The sequence below is a fragment of the Diceros bicornis genome, chromosome 18 (assembly GCF_020826845.1).
Source record: "Diceros bicornis minor isolate mBicDic1 chromosome 18, mDicBic1.mat.cur, whole genome shotgun sequence".
In the NCBI taxonomy this organism is placed as follows: Eukaryota; Metazoa; Chordata; class Mammalia; order Perissodactyla; family Rhinocerotidae; genus Diceros; species Diceros bicornis.
This window is the reverse complement of record NC_080757.1, coordinates 60,115,547-60,139,607: the sequence shown is the minus strand read 5'-3', so window position 1 is coordinate 60,139,607 and position 24,061 is coordinate 60,115,547. Positions and strand designations below refer to the sequence as shown.

General features: G+C 42.8%; 1 protein-coding gene across 5 annotated transcripts in view; it reads right to left on the bottom strand.

Annotated features, from left to right (window-relative positions):
* RPTOR (regulatory associated protein of MTOR complex 1) overlaps positions 1–24,061 on the bottom strand; it is a 403,326-nt gene that overhangs the window by 311,801 nt on the left and 67,464 nt on the right. For 4 of the 5 annotated variants that reach the window (XM_058561824.1, XM_058561827.1, XM_058561828.1 and 1 more), the window contains exons 2-3: positions 13,344–13,446; positions 1,294–1,376 (exon numbers count right to left, since the gene is read on the bottom strand). In XM_058561824.1, coding sequence (XP_058417807.1) covers positions 1,294–1,376; positions 13,344–13,446 — 186 coding nt within the window. Of the gene's footprint in view, positions 1–1,293; positions 1,377–13,343; positions 13,447–13,557; positions 13,642–24,061 lie in introns of those variants that run through there. The other variant, XM_058561829.1, reaches the window with a different exon arrangement.

The window sequence follows — 24,061 nt, the reverse complement described above, 5'->3', positions numbered from 1 at the left end:
CCTCATCCAAGCCCCAGACACATCGCATTCTCAAGAAAAAGGCTACTGAATTTTCATATAAACCATCAAGAGGTAACGAATTTGATGGAGGAAAAAGCAAGCCTTTAGGCATAGATCAAAATCGCCACTAAGAAACTGCCTTCTAAAGGAATAAGAGCCTATTATTATCGATTTGACAAGTTAGAAATGCAAAGCACAGTTACACCCCGAGATACAAAGATGTTTCATAACCGTGAGTCACTCCAGCACTATGGGCAATGGCAGAAATTACTTAAGGGCACCGTTACAGGTAGGAACAAATCATTTCTGGCTATTCTCTTCTCTTAGAATGTAAATAATGTACAAAGAATTCCTAAATTCCAGATCATGTGGAAAAATGATCCACATATGAAAATCTCAAGCAGGCAGTGTTCACCGGGGTCTCTAGAGCATTTGCTTCTATGAGGCTTACACCCAAAAAGGAAGAGAAAAGGCTCACAGGAGGCATGCAGGCAAGGCCACGCAAACCAGCCTTCCCCATCACGCCCTTGAGATGATTCCAGACCCAGCCCACCACATAAAGTTGAATGGAAAGGCACCTCCATAAACACGCCAAATTTCTAATTTTCTATTAAAATTATTAAATCCTCAAACCAGTTAATGAGAAAGGATAAAAGAAATAGGTCTTTGGGTGGTTTACAAATAACTTAAGATCTTAAAAGCAGTTTGACACAGTTATCATATTCCACGCCACTTCTCTTTAAAAGAAAAAAAAAAAACTGTACGATATAAGCAACAAAAGACATAGTAATTGGTAACTGGCTCCCTAAAAAGAACTTTACCTTTTGAATCAAAAACAAGGCATAAATAGGTGTCATCTTTTGAATGTTGAGAGCTTTTTTTCTCAACTGTTTGAAAACTGAAGACAGGAAAAATAGCTCTAACTAGTTGAGATTGCAGAAAAGTTACTGAAAATACATTTCCTGTGCAAAAAAGACCCATCATGATTTAAGAGTAACATGAAAAAAATGCTTTTTGTTTTTTAAAGATTTTGGAGGAAAACTTAGGCAAAATAAATAACACACTAGCCAATTCCTGACTCACATTAGTTCCTGTGCTGTCATTAGGAAACAACAGAGCACATCAACAGACCAGAAGGGGACATGCAGGTGTGCAGGGAAGAGTATCCAGTAACTCAATGAGATGAGGGGACGATCTGTAAAAAGTGCTCGCTTGGATTCAAAGACTACTTAAAACCAAGGAACTGAAGTTTTCCGTAAGAAACAAAGAGAAAAGCAAGTAAAGAATGCTTACCCTTGGCTGCCAGTTCTCATACTGCTTCTGTAAATTTGCACCAATGGTTTCCAGAGCTTTCTGAGGACCCATTGACAGAGGATCTGAGGAAGCAAAGAAAAGGATAAAGTTCTTTATATGTGCATTTTCTCCTCTGCTAAGCCTCTCTTTCAGAGTTCCCACTTACATAATTCACTTCAAAGCCACCTTTGACTAAAGATGGCACAGTGGGGCCTGAGGTTTCTCAACCTCTCCCTCTTAACCAGAGCCTTCCCATGGGGCTTTTTTTTGTTGTTGTTGCTGTGAGGAGATCAGCCCCGTGCTAACATCTGCCAATCCTCCTCTTTTTGCTGAGGAAGACTGGCCCTGGGCTAACATCCATGCCCATCTTCCTCCACTTTATATGGGACGCTGCCACAGCATGGCTTGCCAAGCAGTGCGTGGGTGCACGTCCAGGATCCGAACCGGCGAACCCCAGGCTGCCGCAGCAGAGCGTGTGCACTCAACTGCTTGCACCACCAGGCCGGCCCACCATGGGGCTTCTTAAACTCAAAGTTATGCACATGTACTTAGTTTAAGAAGTCAAATAGCATCATAAGGCTTTAAACAAAACAGTAGCAGTCCCCTGTCACCCTATCCCCATCCCAAGCCCCACTTCTCAGAAGCAACCACTTTCAACTCCATGAGCCGTTGCTTCTGATATTTACCACCATTTTTCTAAAAATATGCTTATATTGCTTTTTTTAATTTTCATTGTAGATATCAGCAACAACCCTTCTACAGAGGACAGGATTGTCCTCTCTTCCACCCCCATCCTACTGCCCCTTTCCCTCCTCTCCCAACAGAGTACATCACATTTTTATTAAATTAAGATCCAGTGTCCACGTTGGTGTGCCTGTGGAAACACCACTCAGTGCTGAGCCAGTCAGCGTACTCAATGACACCTTTCCTGTCTTGTGTTTCAGTCTCCTTGTTTTCCATGCACTAACACTAATTCTGCCCCAACTCCCCCAAAGTACCCCTCTCAAATACTGTCCTCCACACAGTTAAGTATATCAGCTAATCTCTTCCCTCTCCCTGGCTACCCACTATGCAATCCCACCTTGGCAGAGAATGTAAGACTCCTCTTTGTGGAAATGGAACAGCTCCCAAGAAAAGAGTCTCAAGGAACCCGGGGACGATTACAAAAGGTCTAACGTTTGTGTCATCGGCATCTCAGAATGAGAAAACTAAGTGCAGAGCTCAAAAAACAGTTGAAGATATAATGCCTGATAATTTCCCAAATGTGGCCAGAGACATAAACGTATAGATTCAAGAAGCTCAGTGAACCATAAACAGGATTAACCCAAGGAAATCCACATCCAGACACATCATAATCAAATTGCTAAAAATGAAAGACAAAAGAAAAGTCCTTAGAGAAAAATCAGATCACAAACAAAGTATCAGGAATGAGAAAAGCTCAGGGCTTCCCAACAAGATTGAACACTGGACAAAATAGAGCAGTGTCTTCAAATTTTCTGTGAAAGTAATTCCAACCTGATATTCAGGTTTGAGGGTAAAACAGAGGTCTTTTCAGACATGCAAACACTCACAAAATCTGTGCCTCATGTTCCTATTCTCGGGAAATAAACAAAAGAAGGCAACAAAGGATCCAGGAAACGAGAGAGAGACAGAGACAGAGAGAAAGAGGAAGAGAGAAAGATGGGGTGGGGCGGGGGGAGGAGAGTCCACAAGATGCCCATGTACCAGATCTAGAGACCAAGGAGTCCAACAAGAGCTAAAGGGGTGTTTAAAAAAAAAAACTAATAGATTATTTGAGCACTGGAAAAAATTATTGATAGCATTTGACAGATCTACTGGAATATATATAAAAAATAAAATAAACTCAAGTTCACAGAAAATTTAGCAAATAAAAGTAACTAGCAAATTTCCCTGTAGTAACTACAGGGAAAAAAAATTATATACATAGACAAGAAAAGAATCAATCAGAATACCCCCTCTGGGAAGGGTGGGGGCGCAAGACAGCTTTTTCTTAATCTACTTTTTAGTACTATTTGATTTTAAGCCTCATGCATGGGTTACTTTGATAAAAAAAAAAAAATTAATTATAAAATTAAGTAACAGGATTTTAGAGCTGGAAGGGACCTTTACCATGGGTATGTCAAAGTCATCAAGGACTTTTCAAAATAGAGATGCCAGGCCCTACCCTAGAGCGTCTAAATCAATAGCCTCAGGAGAGCCCAGTCAGCTAATGAGCACCTCTGGCTGAGGAGAACCTGGTGAAAATCGCGTTATAACTAACTTATCTGGAAGAAGTATGGTAAACTTGTTTTAATCCATAACTAAATAAATTAGCCATTAGTCTTCATCTCTGTTCTGGTAGGAACAGACTGCTACAGTCTCTCAAGAATTATAATGACCCCAATCAACTCTGCTATAATCTGAATCACAAAATTGGCAAGAGACAGGAATGAATTGGGATCTGAAAAACAAAAGTTGAGGGTCACCTAAGTGCATAAACAAAGCAAAGGGAAGCAGAACATAGCTTAAACAAATAGAAACCATGCAAACAGCTGGCAGTGCCCTGTGCATGGTGACCAGCAGAGTCAATGCAAGAGCTGGTTTGAAAGCAGCTAATTCATCCACCTACAATTCTGTGGAGCACCCATGTGGTCAGTGCTCTGACTGTAATCCACACTTAAGAGAAAGGAAATGGTTTCCTCTGTAAAAGGATAAAAGGCTTGTCCAGAAATCACACTGATCAGTGGCAATTCTTATGCATGCCCTCTAAGAAACCACGACAAAGGGAGGGAGGGAGTTCCAAAGGGACTAAAGCTCCACCTCCTCCTTGAACTTCGCCCCTTGGAAAGCCCAGGCCCTCCACCCCCACACCATCCTCTCACCGGTGTTCCCAAAGAGGGCATGTCAAAAGCGTCCCAGAGTTGGAGAGAGCCGCTGCCACACTTCTCTGTGCATCTCACCAACTTTCCAGCAGACACCAGAAACCCTCATTAGTAGTGGCAGCTGACAGCAGCACCCGCTCTTCTTTCCCTGGTCTTGGATCAAAACACCTGCCCACCCACGGAAGGGGCAGGGGCAGCCACTGGCCATTCATCAGGCTGTGATCAACTAAGTGGGGCTGTCACATTCTATCTACTGGGAATCCCTGAGGTCAATTAATTTTATGGTTTCCTCCCAAGAATATGACAGTGAGTGGGAGAGGGGAAGAAATAAGAGAAAGAAGGGAAGAGAGGGAAAGAATGAGGACAACTAAAATGATGTGTTTAATACCACATTAACTAAAATGAACAAAACTAAATAATTTAAATAAACTAAAATTAAATTCCTGGATGGATATTGCTAACAATGTTATCAATCTGATGTGGGGTGAAGCGGACAGAACATAAATTTAAAATTGTAGTTCTGTCTTAATAAAAGTCTGCTAATGCCTTCATAGGCTTCTCTTTAATGAATGAAGTGGGTGGGTGGAAGGATGGATGGAAGGGAAAGTAGATGGTAACTGGCATCTGTATAAAATTTTAGCTTTTCATAAATTTTCCCATCTGCATGCGTTTTGGCATAACCCCTCTGTATTTCATGATGCTTAGAACTTTACATTGACAGGAACTTAGTCCAACCTGCCTCATAACACAGAAGAGAAAGCTGAAGTTTAAAGTGGTCAAATGACTTGGTCCAAGATCACAAAGGCTATTGATGGTGCTCGCATTGAGCCAACCTGAAAAATGGAGCATTTTTTTACCTCCCCATCATCTTCACACACACAATTCGATGACCATGTTCCATCCGTTTTTTCTTCAAAAGGGCCTGCGCTCCATCATCAACTACTAACGAGTTGGTCGAAACCACAGCACCTCGGGCTGACACTGCTGGGACTCTCCTTCCTCCTTGCTGGGTTCCTGCAGGAGCAGGGCTCTACTGACCTAGTCTCCTCTCAATCCACCCTGAGATGTGCATAGGTGAACCCTTTTAAAGTAATGCTCCTGTATGTCACTCCGCCCCCTAAAGCCTCCAGTGCCTCCTGCATGCTCCCACTTAGCTAACATGCAAAACAGGCAAAACTAACATAACTGCCAGGAGAGTGGACAACTGGAGGACAGGGAGTGACTGGAAAACGACAACAGACTAGACTGGGCTTCTGGGTCACTGGTAATACTCTTTCTGGATCTGGGTATGATCGGTTTGAGAAAAGCTATAGACTTCACACTTGAATTTCAAGTGCGCTTTTCTGTATGTATGCAACACTTCAGTACAAATCTAAAATTAAACATGCAGAGCTCACTGCTCAAAGAACATCTGTACTTCTTTGTAGTTTGTATTTAGTGGACATTTCATAAGTATTTGTTAATTGACTTATTAACTAACTGAGTACTGCCTACTAGATCAAATGCAAATTTCTCTGCATGGCTTTCAAGGACTCTGCCACTAATTCGTGTGTAACCTTGAGCAACTAATTTTTGATTGAGAAAATACATAATGGCATAAGGGCCACTTTGAAATTAGAAATGGTTTTTAATGGCTCTGTATTATATTAGCCATAATATCATCTACATATATTTTATAATTAGTAGCACATATAGCGAGAGGCATTTCATTTTACCGAGCTCGAGTGCAGAGCTGGGAGCCCCCTAGCTGGATGGCTCCATGGCAGTAACACTCTGGCTAACGGCTGGACCGCAGCCCTCCCAGTGCCTGTGGGTCTTAGGATGGGAGCCATAACCCTACAAGAGCCTTTTCTACAATCCAGCCCTGTCCTAACTACTCAGCATCACTCCCCACATATCCACAAAATAGATTAAGTCCCTGTGCTGTCTATTGGTGTTATACAAACACCAGGAGCTGGATGGATTTTCAACAGAAATGATGGGGATGGTTAGGATCCCCTGCTTTATAATACAGGCCTCAACATTTACAAAAAAGTTACCTTGGATAGTAGAGAGGGAGGGAGGCTCCAAGCAGTTACACAGTCCTCCTTCAGGGGAAACAGAGATACTACTATGAGAGGCCAGAGTCACTGGACAGAGAAAACAGGGTTTTAAACCAGAAGCCCCTAAGAGCAAAGGCTCTGGCTACAGGCACAGAGGTGTGCCAGAGCACACAGCAGCAAGTGCCCTGACACCTCCCCATACCCAGGCAGAGCCCAGCGAGTGCTCTGGGTGCTCAGCACCCCACAGCTGAGCTCCTCCTCCTCCTCCTTGGGTTCTTCACTCTCGCCTCCCCCTACAACCCCCGCCCCCCCGACGGCCTGGCCTGACTCCTCCACTCGCAGCATCTTCTGAACTCTTAGGCCACTCAAGGTGGAGGTATCTCATGGGTGCCAACCTTATCTCCCCAGCTGTATCACAAGCACCTTGCAAGCAAGGAGCACCACCCACATTTCTTCTGTGTACACCACTGTGCTTCACAGTAAGTTTCCACTTAATAAACATTTGTTGACCACCAACCTGACTGATCTATCAATCCCAAGTCTGCCAGAACAGAATCAAACAGAATCTGTGAAAGTTCTGTAGACTCTAGAGCTACGCAAAGGTCAACCATCACTATTCTCAGCTCATCTACCCAGGGTCTCTTAACACCCACGTGTGGGGAGGGGAGAAGAGAATGCTTTTCTCTAAGGAATAAGAGAAAAAACAAAGCAAAGAGCCTCCCAAACATCTCCAGAGGGTAACAATTTCCAAGCATCTGAGAAACCTTTAGCATCATTACCTCTTACAATATACGGCTACCACTAGCTAGCACATAAAAAAAGTCTCAGCTAAATTAGACTTTCTCCCGCGCAGCATTCCGTTCAGCAATACTCTGCTTTCAAACACAGATATTTCTCCAACAGGTATGGGGCATGCACCATTCTTTGGCAGGACTGTTTTCAGTATTACTGTTGTAGCATTTAATGTCGGGCCATAAAACAAAACAGCCTCTCCCTTGCTTCTCTGGAAAGAGACGAGCGTTACTTCCATGAAATAAAACATCATCTTATTACCTAGAGGAATGGAGGGCAGGGGTGGGGAGAGGTACTGACAGCATGCTAGAGCCCAGAAAATGCCTGACAGCTTTCAACGTCCACATCTTCACTCACTCCCAACACACTACTAAGGCCTGTGTACTAATTCCTTACTCCGCCGGAATTCCTAAACTGGGTCTTCCCACACAACAGTCACAGCAGGGAGGGATGGCTGGCTCTCAGCGAGGCCATGCAGTCGCTTCCGAGGAGCACAGTGTATCTTCCACTTGTTTATTCTGGCAACAAAGGTTCCTGTCACCACCGGAAAACCTACCTGGCTACTGGATGAACACTTACGCATACATCCTCTGAGCCTCTGGAAGCAGTACTCTCTCCACTGTGTGTGGAGGCAATGCAGGCACAGGCACACAAAAAGAGACTGAAAAGTAGGAATCTATTTCTCAAGCTATCCACAGCCCTCGTCCCTGAGATCAGAGCAGTTCCAACCAGTACAGTCTCCATTGGTTGGACATGTATCTGCAGCCGAAAAGCAATCAACTCCTAATCCCCCCAACCCACACACAGAGACCTCCCCCATAGAGGCCCCCCACACGCACGGGCCTAAGGTAAAGCACGGAGACTCTCGGGTTGAAAACTGATGTTTTTATTTTTCTTTTTTATAATTTTATTTATTTATTTATTTTTCCCCCAAAGCCCCAGTAGATAGTTGTATGTCATAGCTGCACGTCCTTCTAGTTGCTGTATGTGGGACGCGGCCTCAGCATGGCCAGAGAAGCAGTGCGTCAGTGCGCGCCCAGGATCCGAACCCGGGCCGCCAGCAGCAGAGCGTGCTGACTTAACCACTAAGCCATGGGGCCGGCCCACAACTGATGATTTTAATGTCTACTTCGTAAAATAAAATGAGAAACATTGTGCATTCTACTATCAGAGACCTGCTAGAGACCTCTAGCCTGGATGGAGCAGCTGTCCCGCTAGGCGGGCCCACAGGATAACTGGGCGCACAAGGCACAGTTCTTTCCCCTTTTTTGGAGGGAGCACTCAGAACAGAGCAGAAAAGGCACAGATGCAGGAAGCAGCTCAAGTTCCCACCTAGCACCTTGGTAAGTTGCAGGGGGCAGTCTGGGGGCAGGGGAGAAGTTAGGGTGGGGAGGAGAGTGTAGGCATGTGGCTGCTGCTCCTTGCTACAGGTAGTCTCTGCACTGAGCCATATTCACACTCCCAGTTAATCCCCCCTCCAGCCAAGTGGTGGCTGCCATCATTAGCTCCATTTCACAGATGAGGAAACTACAGCCCAAAACAGTTAAGTAACTTGCTGAAGTGGAACAGCTGGAATGAATAAAGCTGGTGAATGCAAAACCTTTTGATTTCTGGTGATAGAGCCCAACATGCTAAGACCAGGTATAAAATATCAACTGGCTGCCTTCTAAACGGGCGCATCTTTTTAAGTTATTTGATTGCACCAACCGATGCAGGGGGTCTTCCTCAGGACTCCTTCCCCAGCCATGGCATGCTCTGGCCATTCGCATCTTGAAAAAGGCAGAACTACCCGACATTGAGCCTGGGTCTCCTTGCTTCATCAGCCAAGCCACTTCATGGCCTTCACTTCTTTGTCTCCCCTGCACGCTCCAGCCCTCTACAACCTACCCGGCCCCAACTCTCACTCAGTTGTAGCCACAGCTTCTGACAACGCCGACCTGAAACTCCTCATCCAGTACCACCCAGCCCACCTCTGCCCACCCAGCGGGGTCTCTGTCACAGGCGGCACCCCTCCCCACACTTTCAGGGCCCTGGCTCTGCTCCTCTCCTTCTGGTCACTGCTCATTCTCAGCAGGTGACCTCCCTCAAGTTCCCTTCTCCAACCAGATAGGTCTTTTCAGCTGTCTTCTGGAAGTTGGCTCTACTCTGAGCATCCCGGAAGCAGCTTAATCCCATTATCTCCCCAGCTGGTCCCCAACTCTCAATCTTTGTTACTGGTATATCATCCCTTGGGCTGGCCAAACCTGAAACCTAAAGCACTTGTTGAAAATGCTGAAATCCCTTTTTGAGCAATCCTAAAGCCATTAGGTAGGTCTGGGCAAGGTTGGCATCTGCTCCAGGATGAGGGGAACTGCAGTGGCCTGGAATGAGCTGTCAAGGAAAGAAGGCATGTCCATGGAGAGGTGTCCCGTATGGGTTGCTGGAGCCCAGGCAGTGAGGAGGACGGACACCTGTGGGGAAATGCTTGGTGCAGGATAAAGGAGACTGAGAGGGTGCTGATGGCAGGGATGAGAAGCTGGTTCACACAGGAGGATTCATCAAATTAGGATATATATTAAAGATAAAGGATACCAAGATTCTCACTGTAAGAGAAGGGAGTTACAAATATGGAAAATTCCTATTGGGTTGGAATGAGAGGCATGAGTGTAAATGCACGTATATTGACAGTACAGAAATATAGACAAGAATGTACGTATACACATAGAAACACATACACATATTATGCACACACAAGCATCCTCCTGCTCTGCCCAATGAGAGAGGTCCTGTGAGCAGCAACACTAGTTCCAGGTAGCACGCCCAGCACCCAGATCTCGGTTTCTAAATTCCATAAACCACTAACAGGAACTGGGCTCCTTGGAGAAAAGGCTGATACTGGGAATGGGACAGGAAATAATAAGATAAGCCAGAGTAAGGAAGTACTCAAAGAATAATGGAAGCAAGATGGAAGGCCATATAAGCCCATGGGAATGGGTCCTCGCTGGCTAAATGGGAAACAAGTTGAGCACCAAGATAAATGACGATAATATTGGATTATAATCCACTGAATAAAAAAGGAACAATGAATTCAAACTGAATAAACTGAAAGTCTGATGAGGAAAGGAATATTTACACAGCCAAAGCACCTGGTCCCCAAAATACTTATTAACTACAAAGAAGAAAGGGAGATTTCACAGCGAGGAGTTCCAGCAGGCACCAACTTAATCAAGTGATAAGAAAGTTGCATAACCAGTAATGGGATAAATCAAAATCACATGCCGTCTGGTAGGATACCACGGGAAGAAGGCAGAAAGAGGCATAACCGAGATTTAATCCTGAGGAAACATAAGGGACGGTCCACTAAACAAAGAGCCTGTGACCTGCTGAGTGTCACGGTCATGAAGGTCAAGAAAAGACTGAAGACCTGTCCCAGGCTGAATGAGCCTAAACTAAGGCAATGCATGATACTGAGCAGGGTCATTATTGGGACAACTGGCAAACCTGGATGCAGTCTGAGGCTTACATGGTAGCAGAGTGTGCATGTTAATTTCTTGATTCTGATGACCGAGTTGTGATTATGACAGAGAAACTCTCATTTGTAGGAATTACACACTAAAGGATTCAGAGGTGATGGAGCATCATTTCAGCAGCTTAGTCTCGAATCAGGAAAAAAAACTGCTTAGTACTATACTTGCAACTTTTGAAATTTTTTTCAAAATAAAAATTAAAATATAAACTGCTAGATACTACTGCAAATTGGCTGAATCAAATCTCTAGGATTCTTTTTTTTTCTTACACATATTGTTAAAATCACCATCACAAGGACCAGCCTTACCCACTTTTTAATAAAGGCCAAAGGGAATTAGAAAAAGCATATGCCCTTCCAAACTCAAAATCCATTGAAATTATTACAAAGTAGATTATATTCTTAAATTGCAGAAAATTTTCTAAAACACAATATAAAAAAAAAAAATCTATTCATTTGCTGGATCTTCCACACCAGGAAGGAAGTAGGAATTCTTTTCATTTTCATTAACACTGTCCCATAAATACTGATCAAAGAGACTATGTGAGGTAGGAGGGAGGGTTCATCTGATGCTTTTTGGGGTGGGGGGGTGAAGGACTGCTAGAGAATCTAATAAAAACCAAGGGTCCTCAGCCTGAAAGGTGCAATTCTATACTGAGACACCACCACCCAGACAATTCCAGAGGGTTCATGCATCCCTAGGAGCACACACCGGGATCCAGGTTGAGAAGCCTTATTTTTATTTATTTATTTATTTATCTATCTATCTATATATATCTATTTATTTATTTTGTGAGGAGATCAGCCCTGTGCTAACATCTGCCAATCCTTCTCTTTTTTTTTTTTTTTTTGGCTGAGGAAGACTGGCCCTGGGCTAACATCCATGCTCATCTTCCTCCACTTTATATGGGACGCCACCACAGCATGGCTTGCCAAGCAGTGCATCGGTGCGTGCCCGGGATCCGAACTGTCGAACCCCGGGCCGCCACAGTGGAGCGTGCACACTTAACTGCTTGCACCACTGGGCCAGCCCCGGAGAAGCCTTATTTTAAAAAACCTAACACAGGAGTAGTTAAAGAGGGAGAAAATAGAAAACTGATTAAATTCAGCTTGACAAGGGATACATGAAGTGGAAACAGCCAGTGGTGGCTAATGAGACATCAATTTCAATGGGCACAGTCACCAGGACATGGCAGAGGGCCAAGAAAGTGGCTAAGAAAATCGGCCACGCTACTGTCACTGAGTAGGGGGACAAGTGGCCTGGGACTGTCATCCTAAGACACCTCCAAATAGTGAGACAGGCAAGTAAAGTGGGAAAAACAACTTTTTTTTTCAATTCAGACTAGAATAATTTGTAATTTTTATTTAAAGTAGATAAAGGGAATTCCCCCTTTTGCTTAGGATGGAGAACGCTGGAAGAGGCGGAGGGATGTTGCCCCCAATCCTATCAGCAAGAGAAGCTAAATAATCAACAACAGAGGGCCGGCCCCGTGGCTTAGCGGTTAAGCGCACATGCTCTGCTACTGGCGGCCCGGGTTCGGATCTGGACGCACACCGATGCACCGCTTCTCCGGCCATGCTGAGGCCACGTCCCACATACAGCAACTAGAAGGATGTGCAGCTATGACATACAACTATCTACTGGGGCTTTGGGGGGAAAAAAAAAAGGAGGAGGATTGGCAACAGATATTAGCTCAGAGCCGGTCTTCCTCAGCAAAAAGAGGAGGATTAGCATGGATGTTAGCTCAGGGCTGATCTTCCTCACAAAAAATAATAATAATAATAAAAGAATCAACAATGGAAACAAAGGAAAATCCACACAGAGATGGCCTCACTGGTAAATTACACCAAAATTTAGAGAAGAAAAAATACCCAATTTAATACAGACTTTTCCATAAAACAGAATAGATGAGAATACTTCCCAACTCATTTCATGAGGCCAGCACTACCTTGGTACCAAAACCAAACAAATATGTTGCAAGAAACAGAAACTATGGCCCAATACCCCTCATAAATAGAGACACAAAATTCTCTAACAAAATACTAGCAATCAAATCCAGCAATACAGAAAAAAGATAATACAAGTGAGCTTTATTCCAGAAATTCAAGGTTGGCTCAACAACCAAAATTCAATCTAATTCACCACATCAACAGACTAAAGAAGAAAAGCCAGGTGATTATCTCAAGAGATGTTGAGAAAGGATTTTGTAAGGTTCAACATTGATTCTTGACAAAAACTCTCAGCAAACTAAGACGAGAAGTGAACTTCTTACCTTATAAAAGGCATCTGAAAAATAACTCTGGCTAATATCACATTTAATGGTGAGAGCCTAATGCTTCCTCCACAAGATCAGAAACAAGTGAAGGTTACACACACTCTCATCACTTCCATTCAATGTTGGACTAAAGATGCTCCGGGGAGGAGGATGACAAAGAACTGGGCAGGCCTTCTCATGGAAAGAACTAGGACTCCTTGCTGTGGAGGTGAGGCACCTGCATGCAGGTATCCATCATTAAATTTTTTTTAAGTGTACATAGCTACTATTATGTGCTAGATACAGGGCAAATTTAAAGGAGAAAATTATATAATCCAATAGTCATTATTTTATTAATTTTCCTTGAAACACTTTCTCCACTACAAATCATAGGTGAACGCATCTAAAATAACTTAAATGTTACGTAACTCCAAAAAGAAATAAAATCCTCAGATTTACACAAACCAGTGACAGGCCTCCACTGGCCCAGGACAGTGGAAGGCAAGCCCTGCCAAGCCTAGAATCGCTACACAGTGACCTTGGAGACAGGCCGTAAGGAGGGACCTGTGCTTACCAATCCAGCATTCTAAGCGTGCACAGGGGGTGGTCTTCACCACATCTGGAGGGTCCACACCGACATTCAGGCACAAAACTAAGGCAACACTGACGGTCTTCATCTGGAAACACAACAGAAAAAACAAATATTTCAATATGAAACTCACTGATGCAGTTGTTTCTAAAATGTTTCTGGAACATACCAATGCCTCTCCAGCCATTCTTTCACTCACCTACTACCTGTGCCGCCCAGTGTTATTTCATGAGTCCCTTCCTTCCTGGAAGCCAGGGTTTCAGAGTAAAGTGGGCAGCTGGGGAGGGGTACATGGCAGCAGAGGCTTTTCTCAGGCTTCCTTATGATACACTTGCAGAGGCAAAATTATTTGATCAAAAGACATAAACATTTTAAGGCACTTGATACATTCTGCCAAATTCCTTTACAAAAACTTTGCACAAATTTACTCCCTGACTAGCTTATCACTATTCTCATTACTTAAAATCATTAATTATTTGATGAGAGAAAAATTGTCATACGGATTTAGTTTGCATTCTTCAGTATTAGTAAGGCTGAATATTTTTTTCAAATATGTATTCACTATTTGTATCTTTTATCATTTGTGGATTTCCTACTCACGTTTATACTGCCGTTCATTTACTGGCATTAGTGATTTTTTCTGATTAATTTTCATGTACTCTTTACATATTAAAGATTGTGTCCACATTATTTGTTGCAAATATTGCCCTAGTCTGGAGTTTGCCACTGGATTCATTCCATACCAAAGCCTTGGGTCCATCATTGGATACACCTTCCTGCATACCTGCTCCTTCTCCAGTGTCCCAGCCTCAGGAAATGCCCGCCCCACCTACCCAGCTGCTCAAGCCAGAAATCTGGAACTCATCCTTCATTCATTCACTTCTCAACAAACACTTACCAAGCACTACTAGGTACCAATCACTGTTTTTAGGTGCTGAGGATACATCAGTAAATCAAAGAAATAAAAATCCTTGCAGGGAGAGGAAAGATACCATTTCAGATAGGGCAGAGAGAAGCAAAGAGGCGCGAGGGCTATCTGAGCCAAGAGTTACTAGCCTTGACTCCTCCTTCACCCTATTCCTGAGCACTAGCGCCCACCTTTGACTCAGCACTCCATCTTTTTCATCCTAAAAGCCTCCTGACTAGTCCACTTCACTATCCCCCTACTCCAAACCACCATCAAGTGTGACCTGTGCTACAATTCGCTTTCCGGGGACGCCGTCTGCCTTCCCTTCTCCAGGCTCCATGCTGCAGCAGAACCATGCTTTTAAACACATCAGCTCACTGCCTGGTTTTCAATCAGTCCTCAAACCTTCAAGATTTACGTTGGTACTGCTCAACATGCTAGCATAGCCTTGTAAGATCCAATTCCTGCCAGGTGCTCCACTTTGCGGCTCCCCACTCTGGTCACTTCTTCGGTCCACTCGGCATGACCACTGGGCCTTCAAACACACAGTTCCCAACAACTGGAAGGCTCCCTCCTCCAGCTTCACAAACTCGGACTCTCTCCCCAGGTCTCAGTTCAGATATCCACTTCTCAGGGAGGCCTTCCCTGAATCCCAGTCAGGGCAGCGCCCTCTGTCAAAGCTACCACGCCATCTGTGCTTTCCTCCTGGCAGAGCTGCGGCCTGTCCGCACTCCTCCGGGGACCTACGGCTCCTCCAAGCTTAGGGCTGCCTCGTGGGAGCAAACAGCTGGCACAGACTGGGGCTCAGTATCTATCCACTCAGTGAGTGAATACGTGGATTTCTCCTAGAGTTCTAATTTGGTTTACATTTCACCCTTTAATCCATCGAGATGTTTTGGTACATGATACAAGATGAAGATCAATTTTTCTCAAAAAACTATCCAACTATGCCAGTTCCCCCTGTTAAATAATGTCCCCCAAACTCACAAGTTTGCAATGACTCCTTTAGCATATATAAATTCCCATAGACACAAAATTCTATTTCTGGATAATCAAATTTATCCCATTAGCCTATCAACCAATACTTCTACTGGTACCACATTGATTTAAATACTTTATCTTTACAACATTTCACAATACTTGGAAGGGCCGGCTTTTCTTCCTCACAATTTTTTTTTTAACTTTTACTTAGTTATATTTATATTCATCTAATTTTTCCCAAATTAATCAGTTACTCAACTTTTAATCCCATAGAGATTTTGATTCAAGTTGCATTAAACTGCATATGATAAGACTGAGAATTTCAAATTGTCTTCTTTGATCTAATAATTCCACATATGAGACTCTGTCATAGAAAATACAAAAAATAATAATAATAAGGGGGAAACATCAATGCGTAAAGATTTCCTTCACAGCATTTCTCACCAGGGAAAACAAGTGGAAACAACCTAAATTTTGAGCAAATAAGGGAATGTTTAAGCATAGCATTACATATACTCTTAATGGAACGATGCTTAGATTAAATTCTTATAATGTTAAATGAATAAAAATAAATTCAAAATACAAAAAAATTGCATTAAACATAAATTAAGTTTGGGAAGAAGTGACAACCTGATAATATTCTATTTTTCTGTACAGCAACATAGTATGAACCTCTGTTTTAATTTTTCTCAGCAATTAAAGTTTAAAGTTTTCTTCACCAACAAGTCTTGTATGTTTCTCTTAAGATTATTCCTAGATACTTCATGAATATTTGGGGGAAATATGGTTCTATACACGTATTTTCCCCATAAAAGTTTCTTGTTGATAATTGCTGATATCTTCATTTAGTCACTTCACTAAATTCTTAATTAAATGTAATTGCTTTTTGGTGATTCTCTCCAGGTTTTATAAGTATACAAATATAGTGTCTATGAATAATGATGAGTCTATCTCATTCTTTCCAATAGACCATTCCTCTTTTTCTGTTTTAGGTCTTATGGCATTGCCCAGAACTTCCAAAATAGTATTACTAATAATTACAAAATGATGACAGTAGTGATCTTTGCACTTGTTTAATGAAATTGTCAGAAATGGTTCATAATTAAGAATGATGATGGCTACTGATTTGAAATATAATCTTTACCACATCAAGAAAAGATTCATCTGTTCAAAACAGAATATAAAGTTGTGTGTGGGAAAAAGGGAAGTATTTTACTCTTTCCTCTATCAACACTTAAAAAAAAGTATTTATTAATGATAATATCACTTTTTAAAGGAACTGTACCCCTGCCTCCAGAGACAAACTAAAGAGCAATATCTTCCCATATACCCATGCCAGAATCTTCTTTTTATGAACCATAAGAAACAAGTAATCCCTTTACCTACTGTCAGGAGAAAAGGCTGAGATCAGAGAACAACAAAAGTTATTGTATTTGTTAGCCATTTTCCAATATTTCAGTGATCGGTAATAATTACACACAGCTGATCAATCATTTTATTGAAATCTCAGCCTTGGAAGACAAGCTGCTTAAACTAGAAGTTCGTGGAAACATTTCTGTGGTCTTCCTGTGGTCATGGCGAATAACTATTAACACATGCCCTACACCATTTTTAAATGAAGGGCGTTTCTTCCATGCTCTGTAACAGGAAACCTTCAGGTCTCAGTGAGGCATTGATCCAAACTCTGGAGCAAGTTCCAAGCTGCTTCCTAAGGAAAAAGCTGCTTTGCTTCCAGTCATCCCTAGGGCCCCTCTAGGTGGAAGGGAAGCCTTCCACGGAGAAAATTATCTATACTGAGCAGGTCTCCCTAATTTTCAAATAGACTGTCTGCTCTACCATAGCTTAACTAGTTTCCAAAGTTTATTTTGTCCTGAATCTGCAAAGAGAACATACTCTTAAACTGTTATGTTCCTTTCACAAAGTCCAGTAGAAGGTCTACTTTAAGGGACAGCCTACTCTGCTACTCCTCAGGTCAAGTTCTACGTCTTGCTGCATTAATGCCCTCCACACCTACTGTGGAGCTGGCGTGGAAGTGCTTTCTCTCCCTGCATCTGCATCTGGTATCCCCATAAGCACCCCAGGAGACAGGGAGGGGCTTCTGGGCTATGAGTGCTCAGTAACTCACCACACTCTCTCCTTCTCGGACCTCCAGGAAGTTTATGGCCAGGTCTCATGCTCGGTCATTTCTGATCATTTCTGAGTAAGAATGGCCCCCACTTATTAATGCTTACTCCCTAACAGGCACTGTGCCATGCCGTTGGAGCTCTCCGTCTATTTTAACGCTTTACTAAAAGGCCACGAACTAGGTGGATGTGTCCCCACTTTACGGAGGCATGGAGGGAGGAAGGAATTTGGGTGGAGGCACCAGGACTAAACCCAGGTCCCTGGGATTTCACAGCTCTGTTGCTGGCGTATCTGCTTTTTCCTCCTAACCTCTTTGGGGTCAGGGAGGCGGTACAGGATGAGGCAGGGCACTTATGCAGCATTCCAAACATCTCTGATCATAATCCTATTTCTTCTACCTCAGCTGACACGCTAGACAAATTCCCTCCACCTCTACAGCTGCAGTTAATAAACAAACAAACAAAAATTCTCAGTAAAATAAATAATTTCTGATTTGATTATAAAAACTATTATCTCTGAAGCTCTCCAAGTCCTTAGACAGAAATACTAATGGAAGCACAAGAACCACTCTTTAGTCCTACGAGATGGCTATAAAGGGCCTCACCTCCCCATTCCTGTCTCCATGTGAAGCCTTCATTACTAACCAAGTGTTACTCAGAGCAACCATTTCTCGGTGATTGCTTTAAAGGAGAGCATGGCCCTCAGTCAGAAAGTGTGAAATCAGCTACCCTCCATAAATGAAGACATGAAAAGAATTCATTTGATTCATGCTTGCTTATACAAAAAAACCAAACTCTACATCCTGCATTATACCTTTTAAGAAAGCAAGAAAAAAAGTCTCAAGAATATATTGACACATGAACTAGAAAAATACATTTGGCCTAACACCTAACTACCAATTTAATTCCACAAGTGGACAAAAGACATTACCAGTAAAGATCCTTAAACCACTCAAATATGCCTTGTGTCCCCTGCAAATTGTAACGGTGTTGGCCTGATTTCAAATGTGGTGAATTTTAAATTCTTTTTTTTGTTTGTTTGAGGATTGGCCCTGCACTAACATCTGTTGCCAATCTTCCTCTTTTTCTTTTTTTCTCCCCAAAGCCCCAGTACATAGTTGTGTATCATAGTTGTAGAGTTGTAGCTCTTCTATGTGGGACACCACCTCAGCATGGCTTGATGAGCGGTGAGTAGGTCCACACCCAGGATCCAAACCGGCAAACCATGGGCTGCCAAAGCAGAACGCACAACTGCTTCGTCACCCCTGGGCCAGCCACTGAATTTTAAATTCTTAGCTATACCTTAACGTGTCTTTTTGGTATTTTATTTTGGTAACCTCATTCCAAAAATTCTGGATTAATGTTTTTTAATAATACAGCTATAGCATTAAGAAAATGTAAGAGCTATCAAATTTAATGTGCCAAAAATTGCTTAATAGTACATAAAATAACCATTTTGGACTCTAAAACATTTCTTCTCCAATGCAATATAATTGAAGATGACAGAGTTATATCCCCAGAGGTTAATTTTGAATTTGAAAAGAGTATCATTTTGAGAAGCTATATAACATTAAGCGATCACCGAAAATGTGTGACCTTGGACATGTCAGTTAACTCCAATCTCCCCTGAACAATTTCCTTATCCTGAAAGAGAGGGATGGGTGCAGTGATCTCTTGGGCCCTTAGGATTTCTCCAATCCTAAAGTTTTGACTCCAGGACCGGTCTCTTTAGCTGTGCTGGAAGCACTCCTAAAGGCATGGAGCATGCTGCCCTATGATTCTGGGCCCAACCCAAAGGTCTCCACACTACCTTGGATAAGAGTTGGGAGAGGCTGGGGACAGTCAGGCAGCAGAGGCCTGACGCTATTCTAACAGCCTGGGCAGTTTCCCGTATAATCCTCTGGTGTCAACTGTGTTTTGAAATTCAGAATTTTTCAGATTTACAAAAGGATGATATGGTACATATTCTATATCTCATATAACACACCCAGGAGGGTCCAGAGCAACATCCAGTATTCAAAACCATTAAAATTTCCACAGGGAGACGCAAAAATATCCACTATCCATGGAATAAATAAAGACTACCAACAGCCTCACACCAGTCCACGTCTAGTTTTGCCACCAAATGAGTTGTGAAAACATTTCCGGTGTTCAGAGCTTTTTGCACTTCAGAATTGCAGAGAAGGGCCTGTGGACCCAGATCACCACTCGTACTTGAAAGCCCCAGTATACTCAAGTGCCTGTCACCTCACTGATTAAAAATACATTAATGCTGTCACCATTCAAAGGATTCAAAACAAAATCACAAGGGGTTCCTTTATTAGTTTCTTCCTACTTAATCGATCTGATAAACCATATATATTTTTTTTTTTTTTTTTTTTTTTTTTTTTTTTTTTGTGAGGAGATCAGCCCTGAGCTAACATCCGCCAATCCTCCTCTTTTTTTGCTGAGGAAGACGGCCCTGGGCTAACATCGGTGCCCATCTTCCTCCACCTTATATGGGACGCCGCCACAGCATGGCTTACCAAGCAGTGCGTCGGTGCGCGCCCGGGATCCGAACCAGCGAACCCCGGGCCGCCGCAGCGGAGCGCGCGCACCTAACCGCTTGCGCCACCGGGCCGGCCCCTAAACCATATATTTTTTAAAACATACAATTGATCAAGTGGCACAACCAAACCTGAATATAAACTCACAGGCTGACATGCAGTGACATCCAAGTTGTTATGCAAAATGAAGAAATTACGTACGTTACGCCGGTCAATTACTGCTTTCTGCTCCCCATATTGAGAGCGTGACTCACTCCTTATTCCTCCCAACATAAACAACTGAGCATAATAGAAAATAAACAGAAAGCAAGACTGGGGTTTGCCATATATGCCACAATGTTCTGTATTCCCGTTTGTCTGAGGCAAAGCCACCCAATTCCCAGCAGTGCTCATTAAGATTCTCAGCATCAAGCAAAAACTCTGAGCAGAGCCGAAGCTATACAAATGCATAATTTATAAAGAAAGTCAGAAACTAGCACATATAGCAGACAGAGTAGATACACCACAAGAGGCGCCGGGCGGGGGGCGGGGAGGCGGGCAGATCAAGTTGTTGAAGAAAAGGAAAAACTGGTTCGCCTTCTCTCCCATCCCAAAGACTGCCAGAAAGAAGTGAACAGTCAACCTAGCAAGAAGCACATCAAACGGAATTTTTGCAACCAAAATCTGTGATACAAAACAAGATCCTCATCACCAACAGCTACTGTGTGAACCTGGGCAATTCCCCATTTGTATATTTCTTTGTTCATTTCAACGGGAAGTGGAAATGAGGGGAGCAGTTCTGGAATTCATGAGCTCAGTTTGTTACCTTGAGCCAGAAGCCTAATTTAGGTTTAAGCACTCTTTTTTGAGGCCAAATTCTGTCTAGATTTCCCTGCTTTTAAAATCTACCTCCACTCCTGTAAAAGGGAAGAGATGAGAGGTAACTTCTCAACAGTGAAAATTAGAAAGTCTCGTCTACTGCTGTCTTCTCAAATGGATGTAGCGTTCCCCCTTTCTCACTCCTTCCTACTCCATCCAAATTGCTCAGGACACTAACATCACAGGCAGGGAAATTTAGGTTTCTAAAAACCAAACTAAAGAACTGCATACAAAATAGATTTACTATAGAGACCCAAACTGCTTTAAGCAAACTAAAGAAATCCCTTCCTAAAGGAAGTCTATACTGAATCTTTTTGTGATTCCTTCCAGAAACAAACAGCCTCCCTGGCACCACCGTGGCAAACCCGGCCTGCTGTGACAGGGGTTCTGTCAAGGATATGCCCACACCCTCGAGGCTCAGCTGGAGAAGCCAGGCTACTTACACTAATGAGCTGAGTGAGGGACAAGAATGACTTCTTTGCCTTTTCTTGTTAACACCTTATGAGGTGAAATAAAAAAAAAAACACACAACTATTCAGTCTCCTTACCTAAAAAGTGAAAATAAAAATACTTATTTGTCACAGAGGGATGATATGAAGATACAGTCATGCATCGCTTAACACTAGGGATATGTTCTGAGAAACGTGTCATTAGGCCATTTTGTGGTCATGCAAATATCACAGAGTGTACCCACACAAACCTAGCTGGTACAGCCTTCTACACACTTAGGCTCCACGGTACTGATCTTATGGGACCCCCGCAGTATATGCAGTCGTCGACAACCTAAACATCGTTATGCAGTGCGTGACTGTATGTATACTTACAAATTAACTCTAAATAATTCGATAATATAAAGTCTAAATATGGTAAACTTTATTCTACTGAAGCCTAAGGGTTTGATTCGAAAGGCATAATTAAATGGCATATGTTAAATGATGGCATATGATGGAATATTATACCGTCTTTACAAACATATTTTCATGTTGCACAAGTCTATTGGTGAACCCTATTGGTAAATGAGTGAAGTTTGTGGTACGTAAATTATATCACAACTAAGCTGTTAAAAAAGACATGTTTTCAAAGAATGTTAAATGGCATGGGACGTACCCACATATAACTTGAGTGAAAAGAGGAGAGTACAAAACCGTATCCATAATTATTTTTCCAAATGTGTAAATATACATATGCAAAGGACACAGGGCCAGCCCTGGTCCTCCAGTGGTTAAGAGCTGGCGCTTGCCGCCTCAGCAGGGATTCGTTTTCCGGTCAGTGAACCACACAACTCATCTGTTGGTTGTCATACTGTGGCGTCTGCATGTTGCAGTGATGCTGAAAGCTATGCCACAGTTATTTCAAATACCAGCAGGTCACCTATGGTGGACAGGTTTCAGCAGAGCTTCCAGACTAAGACAGACTAGGAAGAAGGACCTGGCCATCCACTTCCAAAAAAACTGAACATGAAAATGGCAGGGTTCCACTGTGCTGTACACAGGGTTGCTAGGAGTTGGAATCCACCTGACGGCACTAACAAAAAGGACACAGAATGAGAAAACAAGATGTCACAAGTGGTTGTGATTTCTGAGGAACAGAAAATGTGGATGATTCCTCTCTTCTTTCTACCTGGCCCTTGTGTATGAATATTTTCAAATTTTCTACCATAAACATATGTTGTTTCTATAAGCAGGCAGAAAAGTTATAAAAATGATTTATCACAATAGTCAAGGATTTTTTTAATATGTCTGCATGTATGTATATATAATTTTTATTATATTCTTAAGATATAGAAAATAACTTGTTCCGTTAGCTAAAGCTTAGATTAGTCTCCAAGGCAATGAGTGAGTTGGGCTGATGTGAGGAAATGCAGTGCAGGTGATTCCAAGAGGCTCACAGAGACAGAACCATGTGTTTACTTCCTCCTGAGAACGCTCCTCATCAAACTGAACACAGCCCTCATAATCAACAAATACTTGGTCTTGGCAAAACAAGTACAGCAAAGGGCTCTAATCTGTTTTTTTCTCCACTCCTTCACAGTTTAGGTAGGACACAAGATAAAGCCCATTGCTAAAATTTCTTTCAAGGGAACAAGATTTTCCAATTCAATAAATGGATTGAGGGCTGGCCCCGTGGGTTAGCGGTTAAGTGCATGCGCTCCGCTACTGGTGGCCCGGGTTCGGATCCCGGGCGCGCACCGACGCACCTCTTCTCCGGCCATGCTGAGGCGGCATCCCACATACAGCAACTAGAAGGATGTGCGCCTATGGCATACAACTATCTACTGGGGTTTAGGGAAAAAAAGGGAGGAAGATTGGCAATAGTTGTTAGCTCAGAGCTGGTCTTCTTCAGCAAAAAGAGGAGGATTAGCATGGATGTTAGCTCAGGGCTGATCTTCCTCACCAAAAAAAATAATAATAAAAAAAAATAAATAGATTGATTTCAAGGCTGCTTAGAGACATCTCTTATTTGATAAAACACTGGACCACTGCTTTACTACTCTTAATGTAAATGAAAATTAGCAGCCACAGCATGGGACTGAGTCATTCTTTCAGGACTAATTTTTCTTCCACTCTTCATTATCCAGCAATATGTTACCCATGATACAGACTTCATAAAAAACAATCCTAAGGCAAATAAAACCACACAGAGCTCCCATGTTGGCTGAAGAAAGACACCCTCGGTGACTGGACCACCTTGATAACAGGCAATTCACAATGTACAAGTCTGAGGATGCTAAGTGTGGCTGTTTTCTTCTGCTTCCCTCTTGGGTGGCCTAACCTATTTTATGAAGCATTCTCAAAGGTCCCACAGCTCCAAGTGGAGGGGTAAGGTGGATTCTGATAACAGAGGCCCTGAAGAGGATCGCAACCAGCTGGCAAGTAGGCCCTACTAAAGTCGTCAAGAGAGAAGCATGGCTAAACGGAAGTTTTCAGGAAGACTCATGACAATCGCTAACATTTACGTGGGAAGGAAGAGAATGGAGGCAGGGAAATTAGCCAGGAAGCTGTTTTAGTGATATAAGAAGGGCTGCACTAGGTGGGGCAAGAGTGGGAAGGGACAAGAAAGAAAGAAAGAAGCCCCTATTTCAAAGAGAATAGGTGATAGCATGTGCTGCTAAAGAGGTATCGGAGCTGAAAGACAGGTAAATCAAAGCTCCCACATGGCTGAAACTCCGTAATAAGCGCCCACAGGGAACTGCAGGAGACACCTGCCACCTGTAGTTCCCTATAACCTCTTTAATACCTTGAGTACACCTTGCTCACTTCCTACGCTACAGGTCCTACCTTCCCAAGG